A 15,111-nucleotide genomic window follows, 5' to 3' on the forward strand; every position below is an offset into this window, starting at 1 on the left:
TTGTAAGGCAACCACAAGTCAGTGGCAATTGGTAGTTTAACCACAAATCATCACAGAAGAATTCCATGTTTTCAACAGAAAACAGGAACACCAGTGACTACGAATTTCTGGGTGTTGTATACATCTATAAAGTATTAAGCATTTTATTTAACTTTTCTTTTTATATATAGGTTTAAAAACTTATTTTCTGAATGGGGAGGAAAATTGATAAACACTTGCTTTTCATGGTCTAAAACACCATTATTCTAACAAGTGATTAACTTAAATCCATTTGACACAATTCGTGAGCAATAAAAAATCATGTCCACTATAGGTGTCTAGCCCATGGAGATTATAGATCCGTCAGATTTATATTTTATGAAGTTCTCCTTGAATCCTATGACTAGAAGGAATTTCTTTTCCGTGAACCCAATTGAATTTTATCTGTATCATTTCTAAGGCCTTCATTAATATGTACCTTGCTTCAATTATTTCTTATGTTATATAATTTCTTACCCTACTCTAACACATAACATCTTAGCAGATATTCAGCAAATAGCTACAAAAGAATTCGAGTCAATATCAAATACCACTCCACACCCTATCTATACCATGATTTGACCGCTCTACTGAAATTTAAAAGAAACAATTAAGATATCATTATATATAGCAAGCCTCAAAAATTTGAAACCCACGAATTTGGGATGTCCTAGGAAATATTCATAGTGAGAACAAAAATATCTAAGAAACATGGAACCTACTTAAGAGACTGGAAAGTGCCCATTTGTAAAACCACTTGATTCACAAATTTAGGTTATTATTTGGAAATACCTAGTCAACTCTACTGTATATTCAATACTGTATATTCAATACTCTTTGATAATGGTTTGTAATTTAAGCTGTCTTCTTTCCAGTGTATGCAAATTAGAAAAAACCTGTGGTAATATGAAATGATTCCTTGGCCTAAAACATGTAGGAATATGGTACTTACAACAGTCTACCTCATCAGAGTGGTCATTGCAGTCAAAAACACCATCACAACGATATATGTTGCTAATACATCGACCCTCACTGGCACATTTGAATTGGGAAGCAGTGCAATTAATTACTAAGAATGAAAAAAAAAAAAAGCATTCGAAATTAGCTCAAGGAAAAAATGACTATACATTTTTAAATGTCATGAATACAAATAAAGCAATCCACTTACCACAACCATTTTCATCAGATCCATCAACACAGTCCTTGTCCCCATCACAGACAAAAGATAGGTCAATACATCGATGATCAGGACAACGAAACTGACTAGGTAGGCATGTCTCTGTAAATTCTAACGTCATTCAAAAACAAAACCAAGTAACAGTTTATTTCTTGTTCAGTGTGTACCGTACCGAAGCTGCAAAATGCTAAGGAGATACACAGGTTATCTCATTTGTACATGTGTTCAAAATTCCTTCACATCAGCCATATAGCCAAAGTTAGCCCAGAAGAGTACTCAAAGCCAGGACAGTTTGAGGGAAGAGGAATAAGAAGATTATAGGTCAGAGTCAGATTCTGTGATTAAACCTTGAAAAATACATTACACTTACCAAAGTGAGCATCATGGGCTTGGACTGGACTATACCTCATGAATACAATTGGGTCTGTGACTCTCCACCAAAGCTAAGCAACGGAACCCAACTGGGCACCATGGTCAGCCTGACCCACATGCCACAACAGTATATAGACAGATCATGACTGGATTTAGTTCAAAGTCTAAGCAGAACATTTCTAGAAGCCAGGGTCCTACCTTGCTAAAGAGACATACCCTTAGAGTCAGATGTGCTGGCTGTCCCATCCACAATATGAAGCTATATTAAATATAGATGCACAGAATGTGAAAGCTAGAAGAGGTCTGAAAACCCATCTGCTACAGAGGGAAGTGACTTGCCTAGTCATGTAACTAAGACTAGACCTTGGTCCAGGGAACTCCATCCACCTTCAACTACTATTGTAGACACAAAAACAAACAACAACCTAAATGAAATCAGAACTAGCAAGATGAAAAGCAGGCAGACAGCACCAATGAAATTTAAATTTTCTGTGCTTCTGTGCTTTATTCCCTTTTTGCCTGTATGAAACAAAAAGAAAAACCAATAGCCAAATGTCTTATATGATTTAGAATAAAACAAATTTGTGATATATAGATAGATATAGGTATCTATATCTATCTATATATATCTATATATCACAAATTTGTTTTATATAGATATAGATATCTATATCTATCTATATATACATACATACATATAGTGGATATATAGTGGAGGAATTGTTTCCACTCGTGTCTGGATGTTAGACAGACACAGTCCTTTTTCTGCATCCATAAAACTCAGTGATCAGAGGACTCTAAGCATCTTTACTCTTTACTCTGATAGCCTATTGATACAGGGATTGACAGATGGAACAATGATTACAATCCAACAAAAACTGTGTGAGCCTCAGAGGAAAATGTGCAAGGCCTACTAATTGTTCAAATCTATTCATTAGGCTGACCAACCAAGAGAAGTCTGCGCAAAACTTACCGCAATTCTTCTCATCAGATCCATCTGCACAATCATTATCTGTGTCACAGAGCCAGCTCCTTGGGATACACAGATTATTATCACAGGTGAATAAGGATGCAGGGCAGGAAGTGGGTGCCTGGGACGGACAGTTCTGCTCATCACTGCCATCCACACAGTCATTCTGCTTGTCACACTTCCAGTGTGCAGGGATGCACTCTCCGTGGCTACAGGTGAACGCTGAAGATGCACAGGAATTATCTACAACGGAAACAAACTGGTCACAAAGACATTTGCTTTTACAGCCCTATTGAGTTCTTACCTTGTAAAGGCCCAGTTCTTCAACGGGAGCAAATATACAAAATAAAGAGAGACGTGCACGTCATTCTTATCATCACCATTGGCTGACATTTATGTAGCAATTAATTGTCATAAGCCAGGCATTTTTCTAAGTGTTTTATACATACTTTTTCTCTCTTAATCTTCACAAGTATACTGTGTGGTATGTATAATTATCTGCATTTTACAGATGAGGAAACTGAGGCTTTGAGAGATTTAGGAATCTCCCTAAGATTCAATCTCTAGTTGGTGTGACCTGAGACCCATCCCGTACTTCTCAGCTACACTTCGTCTAATCTCAATTTCACACTTAGTCTAAAGAAACCTTGAAAAGGTGTCATTGGAAAAACGCAAATTGATAAAATATTCAGGTAAAAATTTGTACATTTAAAACAAGAAAAAAATTTTAGAAATTTCAGACAAGTGGGCACTTTTATTTTCAAATCTGACACTCTTCTTTCTCTCCAAAAAGACAGGTTATCATTATTATTGATCTCACCTTGATAGAGAGTTCTTAGATTTCAATGATTCTTTTTTTAAATTTTAATGGAATGCTTTTGTTTTCTACAATAGCATTCATTAGGCCCCCGACTTTATACACCAGATTACCATGGAAAGAAGAATGTAAACATTAAGACCATCAGTTCACCCCTCTTTTACTCCAAAGTGGGGGAAAGGAAATATACCACTTGAAATTTTCAAACGCAATGATTACAAGTACCGATTATGAAATATATTCTTTCAGATACTAAAGGTTATAATCTATTTATTCTGACTTGACTTTTGGAGGAGCTTGTAATGACTGCATTGGTCCAAACATCCAGTCAGATAAAAACAAAATGTTGCTGAAGATAGCCCAAATCAATGGTAGAAATCAACTGTAGCATGATCTATGAATGATATTTACTATCTAGCTTCCTAAAGCCTTGGGGGTACATATTAAAAAATCCAAACTTCTAGAAGATTTTTTCCCCAACAGAGATAACCCAACCATAAAAAAGAAAAAAAAGAAAAAACAAAGGTCCACCTCTCTGTTCTATTCGTCAGAGTATCTCCTATGTATAAGCTACTTACTAAATTTGCCACATAGGTGCTCATCGCTGTTATCATGACAGTCATCTACTCCATCACAGCGGTAGTGACTGGGCACACATCTGCCGTTGCTACATGGAAAGGAAAGGGCACCACACTGCTCCAGGGGTGGTTCATGGGATGGGTCTTCCTGGCATGTCAAGTGATTAGAAGTCAAATTCATTCCATACGGACAACCACACACCCGCTGGAAATTTGGCACTGGGAAGCAGAAGTGGCTGCAGTCACCGTTTGGATGTGTGGGTCGGTTACAGTAGTTAGAACCTGCAAAAGCAATGAGGGAGACAGTGAGTTATGTACATTTCCACTGGGTTGGTCACAGGGTTAGTGGTGAAGAAAAACAAATGGGAAAGAACAGTGTTCACACCCAACACTAAAAAAGTAGCTGCTTCTTAGAAATCAACATGCCAAATGGAACATTCAGTTTAAACACAGAAAACGTCCTAAAATGTGTTTTGCCTGACAATATCTTTAGGATTAACAAAGTTGAACAGAGATTGTTAAGTCTTACACTATTTAACTATCTGGGTAGCAGGAATATATAACAATCAGGAGCTATATTAAATCATACATACTAAAAAGTAAAGGAGCCACCATGTTAAACAAAATACAACCATGTAAAAGAACTTGGCAACCTCACCAGTCTGAGTGTTGGCATCATATGATTTCACATGCATTATATTAGTGATGCCGCTTCGGATAACTCTCATGTCTCCACCATCCATTTTCCTCACTCGAACGATGGCACCCAGTCTCCAGTCGGTAAAAAACACATAGTCTAAGAAGAAATACCAGTGATTAGTATTATCATCACAGCTCACTTTGGAAAATGCAATAGACTTGTAACGCTTCTTGCAAATGTGAGAAGATTCTCCCACAAATATCTGTAATATATTTCTGTGATCATTTTCTGTGACTTATTACTCTCTAGAAATGGCTCCTTAGAAGGCTACATATTTAATGATACCAGAGTTCTGGTTCAGACAGGCATGTATGGAGTATTGTGATGGTATTTAATAGCAATTAGGTTTGGACTTCCATAGGTAGAAATAAAAAACTGGATTATTCAATAGAGCATTAGATGTGTCTCATATGACCGAGTTCTTATCCCACCTAAAGCACTAAACTTCTCAGTGCTTATAGGCAAGTACTTAACTGGATGAGGGTTCTTTTTTTAGTAAAATTAAGGAAATAACTAAATCTCTAAGCTCCCTTCCAGATCAACCCTTCTATATATCCCATGTCTTAATTGAGGACACTAATTTTGTAGCTCTGGGGATCAATCAAATTATCCACAGAAGTGTGCCTACCTCTCCAACTGTAGTAATATTCCATGAAGTTCAAAATAGTTAGTCATGTTCCCTTTATGCTACCAGAGCAAGAAAGTAAACACACACATTTTGAATAGAATCAGTGGATTTTTCTTTTTAACAATACTTTAAAATTCCCAGCTAACCAAAAAATGCCAAAAATGCCACAAATTTTATCATTAGACCAATTTCCCTTATCTGTGGCCTAATCAATGACTAATCAGTCACTGGACTTACTAAACCTTATCTAGACTGACTGACAATCTCAATCCCACCACTCATGAAGGTATCTTACTATACTTAAATAGATAAGAAGTTCAATAAACCTTTCACTCCTGTGTGGTGCACAGATAGCCAAGCATATCTAGCCTTTCCATAAAAAGAAGGATAATTTCTATGGTGTTGTGCAATCAAAGAATTTTCCAGGGGCCCGTGGGTGGCTCAGTCAACTCTTGATTTCAGCTCAGGTCATGATGTCCCAGTTTGTGAGTTTGAGTCCCACATCAGGCTCTGTACTGACATGCAGAGCCTGCTTGGGATTCTCTCTCTCTTCCCCCTCTCTCTCAAAATAAACTTAAAAAAAAAATAATTTTCTATAAGAAATTCACAATGAAGGGCAGTGTTGGGAGAAACCTACTATTATTATTATTATTATCATCATTATTATTATTATTATTTGGGGAACATGGTGTTGCTTTTGTGAGTATGCACTAAAATTTTTTTCATACTGATGAAACCAAAAGGTATTGAAAGTGCCTTTTTATTCAATCCCAAAACATTCCCTCAAGGAGCAGGAAAAATTTAACATTCCTACAATGTTCCTATGTGACATCAAATGGCTGTCTGACATCATTAGTGAAAAGGGAGTAAGTGGAAAGGCATAAATAGAAAGGGGTGAGTATGTAGAATTGACTCATCTCATCATAAAAACTTACTCTCGCAAGAGCATTTTTAAAATATTTTTAAATACCATGCACTCCTCCACAGATAAACAGACAGCAGGATGGAACATGCAATATATTTACTACCTATTCATTCCACACTATATGCATGGGAGAAAGTCTTTGATTTACAGTCAGTATCTAGCCTGTTAAAGCATCTTGCTAATTATCCAGAGTAGGATGTTCCATCCAAGTACACAAGTAGCATATGGTCCAGGGCCTTTTGTGGATCACAAAACGGCACTAACTGGACTAATTATGGTTTGTCAAACAGAACCAGGTTAGATTTGAGTCTCTCTTCATCCTCTTGGCCTGGCAATTTTGTATAATGCGCAAGCTATACAATCATTTGCAGAAACCTTGTGTTCAAGACTAAATAAACCACCTGTTTCACAATGCCAAGCTACACTCAACTCAATACCACAACTCCACTCAAGAGGGGAGCCAGGACAAGGAAAACTGAAACACTGTGATCATTGTTGCTGTGTCTCTCAGAATTTCACACCCCCAAGCAATCTTTACTAGCAGCATTAAATTATCAGAAAGGTTCATGAAAAAGCAACTACGTCTCGCTATTTTTCACAAGACATACACTAATTTCTATATAACAACAATGATATCAGTTACCCAATATGTGTCTAAAAAGTTTCAGAGTCATTCAGTGCCTATGCAGTTGATAAATATGTGTAGTAGCTTTCCCACATGAATTCTAAGAAGGTTTTTACAAAGAATAACAAAACACAAGACACCATAAACACTCCTAGTGTTTTATTCTTAAAAGTGATAGAATCAGTAGTTTATTTCTTTGGGGGATATTTATATCATAGAGTACTTGGGGAGTTTATAATCATGTAATCTACAAAATGCTATACCTATATAAATTGTCAATTATTATCTAAAAGCGTCTAAAACAAAAAATTCACAAAGTGAAAAAAACCAAATGTTTTGTCTACACATAATAGCACCATTCTCATTTTTTGTATTCTAAAGTAACCAACTTTTCTGGAGTTGTGAGATTGCCAAATGAGGATGAGTCTACTGTTAACAATTTGCAAAGTATAAAAAAAACACACACTTTTATTGCTTCAAAGCATACCTCCAAAGACAGTAAGTCCAAATGGATGTGTCATCTGCTGTATATGGCCCAGGTTTCTTCTGTCTAAGCCATCAAAGGTGCTGTGCTCAATTTTATCAAAAAAGGCATCTACCCAGTACAACCGTAAAGCACTAAAATGATAAAATACTTAGTTATCTGTTATCCAGAAACTAGTAATGCACCCTTTCCACGGAGGACAATCATAAATGGTATGTTCAGTTGAAACATTTATTAAACAAAGTTTTAAAGATTAGATTATACTCATTAAAAATGTGATAGTTTTTGAAAATGGCATGATTTCATTCTTTTTCATCACCTTACTTATGCCTCCCACCAATGATACAATACGTTCTAACGAAGCAATTTTTAATTGTCTTAAAATTTTTTTAATGTTATCTTCCAGTTAGGTATTTTATTTTTCTCCTGGTTAAGTCCATAAGTTAACAAAATATTGGTAGTAATCTATGTTTAAAAGACTACATATATTTCTTCCTTTTGTCTCTTCTATAGACTACTTTGGCATTCATCTCTGTAAGCTTTTTTACCCCATTATCTTTTCCTATGTTCCTAGATCATCAATTTCCTGAGAACTCTATCCTATACTTCAAAATTCTCCCAGAGTATATATATGCAAATACACATTTGTTAATTAATTGACACTAAAGATTTCCTACCCACAAGATGCTCCCTATGAAAATTACACATCACCTGAACTTCATCAAATCCCCTATCCTACTTCTAATGTGATTTCCATCTTGCCTCCTCTGTATGGACCTCCCACAAGGTCCTATCATTCTGCTCCCTCTATCAATATCCTCAGAATGTTCATGAGTGCATTAGTTTTCATCCCAGCAGAAGCTGGCTAACTATGTGTTCTTTGTGTCCTTGTACCATACTATGTCCTTCTCCCAGTGCCAATGATGTAAAAATATCTGAGTGCAAGTAGTACCAGTTTCGTCACTCCATCATACTGCTTAATGTGGTCCACACTAAGAGGGAACTTAATAATTCACAATGATTCCTACTTACCCCCAGTCAATGGCCAACCCATTGGGCCATCCAAGAGTAGTGTTTACTATAGGCAAAAGGTTAGATCCATCACTCCATGCTCTCATAATTTTAGCAGGACGGAACCAATCAGTGAAGAATATATACCTAGAAAAAGAGGTAATAAATCAAAAATGTTAACACTGGAACAAACTACATGACTCAGATTTTCCAGAGACATGTTACAATTTCATTTTCTGTATATGTTCTTGGGCTTATGGAGAAAAAATAAAATCTGTTTAATAGGCAAGTTTAGTGTACTATCGATCTCTTAATTAAAAATTCAGTTAGCAATATATAACTAAAGTCATAAATACAATGGCATTAAAATGGGCATCCAGAGCAGAGAACCAATGTGCTAGACTTGGGACATGAAACTATTGTCACCAAGTAGATTCTTTAAAAAGACATAATTCAGGTTACATTTTAAGATTTTATTTTTTAAGTAATCTCTAAACCCAACATGGAGCTCGAAACTACAACCCCTAGATCAAGAGTCACACGGTCCACTGACTGAGCCAGCCAGGCACCCCTGGGTTACTTTAAATACTCCCAAGTTGTTGAAATGAAATAATACACTATGAGCAAGAATACAGATTTTAATCTCTCTTTCCTCTCTGGATTAAACATCTAGGTCACACTAGATAGCTCTTTAGTCATTTTCCACAAGGAAAGCATTTCATCTCAGTTGAAGAATGCACCCAAACCAACTCTCACTCTCTATCCAAGGTAAACTTTTATTCTGACGAATGACAAAAAGAAAAATCTAGGGGTAAAAACAAACAAACAAACAAACAAAACTTTTCTCTCTCATATGACCCTTAAAATTAGTCTTTCCAAAACATAATTTTCTGAAATGTGACTTCATATTATTTAAATGAAGGAGTCAGTAGGAAAGGAATTTAACAGCTCTTCAAAACCAAATGGCTAAGATTTAGTTTAAGACAAGTTCATTAGGAAATCAACTCTTTACAGGGCAATAAAATGTATTATTAATAATATCACCAGTTTTTAAATGTTTCTTACATTATTTCACAGGAAGAAATTTAAATACAAAATAAACACTCTAGAGGCATCATACAGAGTTCTTTAGACACAAAGGCTTTGTAGTCAGATAGGTCTGAAATTTGAGTACTAACTGTTGTTTATCAGGTATTATATCTTCCTGGCTCACAAACCAGCTTTTGAATTAGACAAGATTATGTAAAATGCTTACTCTGTGTCCTCCAGAAATCAGGTTTTAGTGATTTAACACTCACTTTTTTTCTTTTTAAACTCCACTCAAATACAGCTACCAAGCTCAGACTTGTTCCAAACAAACATATTCGCTATTAACCAGATTTAAATAAGAAAGGTAAGAACCTAAAAGGAATAGTATAAACTGTTCTGTCTTTTCTTGTCTGACACCACCAATCACGGAATGGTTAAACATGAAACTTAGTCTGTGGTCTGAAAGACTTTTTATTCTGAAAACTACTGAATGATTAAGCAAGTTTTGCCACGCTTTGTATCAATACATTAAAGCAGGGAAAGAATTTGATCCTTTCCTGATAATTCCACTGCACATTCAATCCTTTTCTACTGAATCTGTATCACATTGTTGGTCCTCTTCAATTGTGGAAAAAAAAAAAAACACATTTCAGTGAAGACTAGGAAAGCTGAAACTAAGGAGAAAGTGATTTCAAGGAGATGAAATGATTCCTTAAACTTATGCTACACGGATAAAATTTAAGGTGATTTCAATTTATGTAGTTCAATCTTGTATTTGCTGAGCTTGCCAAATAAATGTGGCATCACTTTTCAATAACTTTAAAAGACATACAGTTTCAAGCTTTTCAGGGAACATGAACACACTTACCCAGCAATAGGATGAACTACAATTGATCGTGGGTTATTTAAATTCTGGATTATTGCACGTCTCGATTTATCAGCTAACCTCATGACACTGATACTCCTGTAAGAAGCATCTGTCCAATAAAGATTCTTTGAAATCCAATCAAAAGTCAAACTTTCAACACTTTCCACCCTGTTGGCGGTGAGAATTTCTCTTCCTGTAAGTTGAAATATGAACAAGGTTTAAGCTATATATATTTTATGCCACACATTTTCCAACTACTGCATATTTAAATTGTGTCAAAGTTATAACATATTTCAGTAACCCACGTGGAATTCTTAAAAAACAAAACAAAACAAAACAAAAAACAACACTGCTGAGCAACGAGCAACCACAGAGATAAAACTAGAATCTATCCATTCCCAAAAGTTTGGATCTCAAAAAACAGATATGATTCTGATAAATTGAACCAGAAGTGGTATGCCCTACATTTACTCCCTTGTTCAACCTTCCAGAAAAAAATTTCTCATTGCAGAACATCTGAAAGAAGAGAAGATACCTGAGTTCACATATTCACAAGCACCACCCACAGAGAGCTCTGATAAGCCACCAGGTACCACTGGCAGGAGATCTCTGAGGTGTGACCGCCCAACCTTCTCAACAGCCTTTCAAACTGCAAAGTTGCCCTATTTTGAAAAGACCAGCAAAGATTCCAAATGGAAATCAGAGGTACAGGAGGAAAAAAAAGGCCACTTTTCTCTTGGTGAAATTTTTATGTCTTTTCCCCTTTTTCTTATTTTCATTAAGGAAATCTGAATCACAGTCAATAACACTTTTTTTGAAGTAGGGAAAACCATCGTAGTGCTTTTTCCATTCATTTACTTAGCAAATTATAAAAGAAGTGTGGACACTGCCTTTGAAGGATTTATAATGAAGTGGAGGCAATTAAACTAAGAGGTAGAAATCAAAAAGTAATGGGTATTTTGACAGATGTGCATGGAATGGTATGAAACACAGACTCCAAATGAAGCACAAGGCGAGGTGGAGGTGTGGACAGTTTTCCCAAAGGAAGGGGTGAATTAGGTGCTATAGGAAAGGAAAGACTTGGAAGTGAGAAAGAGAGAGATTGAGAACTCCACGCATTTTGGAGGTTAATCAGTTAATGACAGAGGTTAAGAGAAAGGGAGAAATTTAGGTAACCACCAGACCCTGGGAGGAATGGGGGTGGGGAGGGGTGATAAGAGGGAAAGGGACAGTGGTCATGCTCTACATGCTCTAAGGCAGGAAGTCTTACATGGAGTAAAGATGTCTACTTACATCTGTTGGTTTTGAGGTATATGGTGAGGTACACAAAAGGCAGTTGGCATTATGGGTGTGAATCTCAGAGAGCTTGGAGGGAGATTTATGGAGGGATATTTATATCACCTGAAAAAAGTCTTCCCTGATCTTTCCCTCATTTGCCAGGTTAGGAGGAAAATCATTCAGTAAATGCCTTACCATAAGTCTCCCCATTCTAATTTATAATGGCTACATAAATGGTAATCCAAGACGCTGAAGGCGCAAAATTATGCAGAAAATAGAGAAGAGACCCACATGTTGAACATAGAGAACACGCCTATATAGGAAACAGGCAAAGAAGGAACGACCTCTGAAGAACACCAGAAAGATAAGGAAACGACATTGGAGGTGACCAAGATGAGAAGAGTGTGAAGTGACATAGTTGGCAGATTGAGATGGAGTGAGGAATAAGTGGAAAGTATAAATGTGGAAGTGAGAACAGGAACATGTAGGCCAATGTTCCAAGAAGTCCAACCATGAAATGAAAGAGAGAGAGAGAGCTGTAACTAGAGAGACACTTGGACTGGGATGTGGGTTGCACTTTTAGGATGGGAGAGATTTGAGCATATCGGAGTCCCTTGAGAGCTTCATCAGCTGATCTTGACTTTAACCTGATTTCTGACAACTCATTCTCTACATACGTACTCAATGACACGTATTCGTGGAAAACAGCAGTGTAAAACCTCTCTCACCAAAGCATACTACAGAGTGTTTTAAAAGGTAACTTGCTCATTATGTAGACTTGAAACTGACAAAAAGCGTGATGAGAATTCCAGTCTGACAAAGCAGAAGGAAGCTGATCTGTAGGAGACTGAGCCTACATGTGGCAAAAAACCTAACTCTGCTTTTTGGTGAAAGCTAACATTGACTGGAGTTCTCCAAGCTCAGTGGACCTAACTCTAGTCTTCAGATAGATGCAGTCTGGTTGAAAGTAGAAGACTGACCACACATGTTTTCTCCTCTTCCTTCCAAACTCTACTAACATGACAACAAAGGGACAGCAGATAAGAGATTTTGACACTTTGGAAGAGAAAGGGACTGCAGGTAATAACTCATTAAGGGCCGGGGGGGGGGGGGGGAGGAAGATGCAAACTAAGTCCAGCAGGGGGAAGACCCACACACACACACACACAGACACTTCAACATATTCGGGGTCAGAGATACCGGGCTCTGCGACACACAAGGGTGAAGAACTAAAGGGCTTAGTTACAAGTTGGTATTAGAAGCAGTGAGACCACCAGGTCCTTCCCGGATCCTGAGCAATTCTGCCACTTCTGTCCATCTACCTCTTCTAACAGACCAGCAATCTTGTTCTCTGGAGGAAATGATGCAGAGACGCTGTGGGCTCAAAGACACCACAATGCACAACGGCACTGCATCTGCTGGGTGGAACAAAACTGAATACAGGCAAATTGTGTGACTAGTGAACTGAAGGGTCCTTGGCCCCCTGTCCTCTGTACTTCTCCTATAACACAGACGGCAAGCTATCTTCACCTCCTCTTAATCCCCATACCAAGGAGAATGGAGACATCTAATAAGGACAAAGGACTATCCCTAGAAAAAGATTTACTAATATTGATGTTTGGAAGCTCCCCAACAGAAAGTCTGCCTCAATATCTGAAGTTATCCAGCTGATGAGGCCCATACAGACAGAAAGACCTTCTGGTAGCTTAAACAAAAATCACAGAAATTTGAAGAAAGCTTCCATCATGGGGGAAAAAAATGCGTAGTTAATGGTGTTATATTTGTTTCACATGTACAATATAGTGATTCCACAATTTTGTATATTACTCAGTACTCATCTAGGTAAGTGTAATCTTAATCCCCTTCACCTATTTATGCCCCCCTCCACCTCCTCTTTGGTAACTATCAGTTTATTCTCTATAGTTAAGAGTCTATTCTTTACTTTGTCTTTTTCTTTTTTCCCTTGTTCATTTGTTTCTTAAATTCCACATATGAGCATACCATACAGTATTTGTCTTTCTCTAACTGCTTTATTTCACTTAACATTATACTCTCTATACTCATATACTCTATACTCATTATACTCTCATGTGTTGAAAATCACAAGATTTACTTTTTTACGACTGAATATCATTCCATTGTATATATACCACATTTTCTTTATCCATTCATCTATTAATGGACATGTGGGCAGTTTCCATAATTTGGCTATTGGAAATAAGGCTGCAACAATTAGGGGTACAGACATCTTTTCAAATTAGTGTTTTCATTTTCTTTAGGTAAATACCAGTAGTGGAATTACTGGGTCATCTGTTAGTTCTCTTTTCAATTTCTTGAGGAATCTCCATACTGTTTTCCACAGTGGCTGCACCAATTTACCTTCCCTGCAATGGTGCATCAGGATTCCCTTTCCTCCACATCCTTGCCAATTTCTTGTCTTTTTGATATTAGCCATTCTGACTGGTAGCAGGTGATGTCTCATCATACTTTTGATTTTCAGTTCCCTAAAGATTAGTGATCTTAAGCATCTTTTCATGTGTCTGTGGACCATTTTGGACCATTCTGATGCCCTATTTAAGACAATGTCTATTTGGTTCTGCTGTCCATTTTTTAATTGGATTTGACTGCTGTTGTTGTCGTCATCATTACTGAGTTAGACTGAGTTCTTTATGTATTTTGGATATTAACCCCCTTAACCAATATATAGTTTGAAAATATCTTCCTCCCTTTCTGTAGGTGGTCTTTTCATTTTGTTGTCTAGTTTGCTGTGCAGAAGCTTGAGTTTGATGTAGTCCCATTCATTCATTTTTGTTGTTGTGTTTGTGCACAAAAACTTACTGCCAAAACCAATACTCATGAACTTCTTCCCTATGTTTTCTTCTGGGAGTTTTATGGTATCAGAAATCATTTTTTAAGTCTTTGATCTACTTTGGTTAATTTTTGTGACTTGTGTGAGGTAAGGATCCAATTCCACTGTATTACATGTGTTTCTCCAGTTTTCTCAACACCATTTGTTGAAGAGACTATCCTTTTCCCATTGCTTATTCTTGAAACCTGTCTCAAATATTAGTTGGCTATATATGCTAGAGTTCAGTTCTGCGCTCTCTATTTTGTCCTAATGTTCCATAATGTGTCTATTTTTGTGTCCATATCATACTATTGTTACTGCATTGGCTTTGTAGTACAGTTTGAAATCTGGAAGTGTGACACCTCCAGGCTTGTTCTGTGTCCTCAGGATTGGTTTGGTTATTCAGGGTCTTTTGTGGTTCCCTACAAATTTTAGGATTGTTTCTTCTATTTCTATGAGGAATGCTTTTGGTCATTTGATAAGGATTGCACTGAATCTGTAGATGACTTTGGGTATTATGACCATTTTAATAATATCAATTCTTGCAGTCCATGAACTTGGGATGTTTTTCCATTTGTATGTGTCTTCTTCAATGTCTTTCATCTAAGTTTTGTAGTTTTCATTTTACAGATCTTCTACTTCATTGGTTACATTGATTCCTAAGTATTCTATTGTTTTTTGATGCTATTGTGCATGGAATGTTTTGTTTTTACGTCTTTTTTGGATGCTTCATCCTTAGTGTAAAGGAAAGCAACTGATTTATGTATGTTGATTTTCTGCTCT

General features: G+C 36.8%; 1 protein-coding gene across 3 annotated transcripts in view; it reads right to left on the reverse strand.

The window, feature by feature from the left end:
* LRP2 (LDL receptor related protein 2) overlaps positions 1 to 15,111 on the reverse strand; it is a 198,633-nt gene that overhangs the window by 98,676 nt on the left and 84,846 nt on the right. For all 3 annotated transcript variants that reach the window (XM_045033909.1, XM_023259431.2, XM_045033910.1), the window contains 8 exons: positions 10,203 to 10,395; positions 8,327 to 8,452; positions 7,298 to 7,428; positions 4,591 to 4,728; positions 3,933 to 4,214; positions 2,541 to 2,780; positions 1,187 to 1,306; positions 971 to 1,087 (listed from right to left, as the gene is read on the reverse strand). In XM_045033909.1, the coding sequence (XP_044889844.1) occupies positions 971 to 1,087; positions 1,187 to 1,306; positions 2,541 to 2,780; positions 3,933 to 4,214; positions 4,591 to 4,728; positions 7,298 to 7,428; positions 8,327 to 8,452; positions 10,203 to 10,395 (1,347 nt within the window). The remainder of the gene's footprint in view (positions 1 to 970; positions 1,088 to 1,186; positions 1,307 to 2,540; positions 2,781 to 3,932; positions 4,215 to 4,590; positions 4,729 to 7,297; positions 7,429 to 8,326; positions 8,453 to 10,202; positions 10,396 to 15,111) is intronic.

The sequence above is a fragment of the Felis catus genome, chromosome C1, assembly GCF_018350175.1.
Source record: "Felis catus isolate Fca126 chromosome C1, F.catus_Fca126_mat1.0, whole genome shotgun sequence".
Lineage (NCBI taxonomy): Eukaryota > Metazoa > Chordata > Mammalia > Carnivora > Felidae > Felis > Felis catus.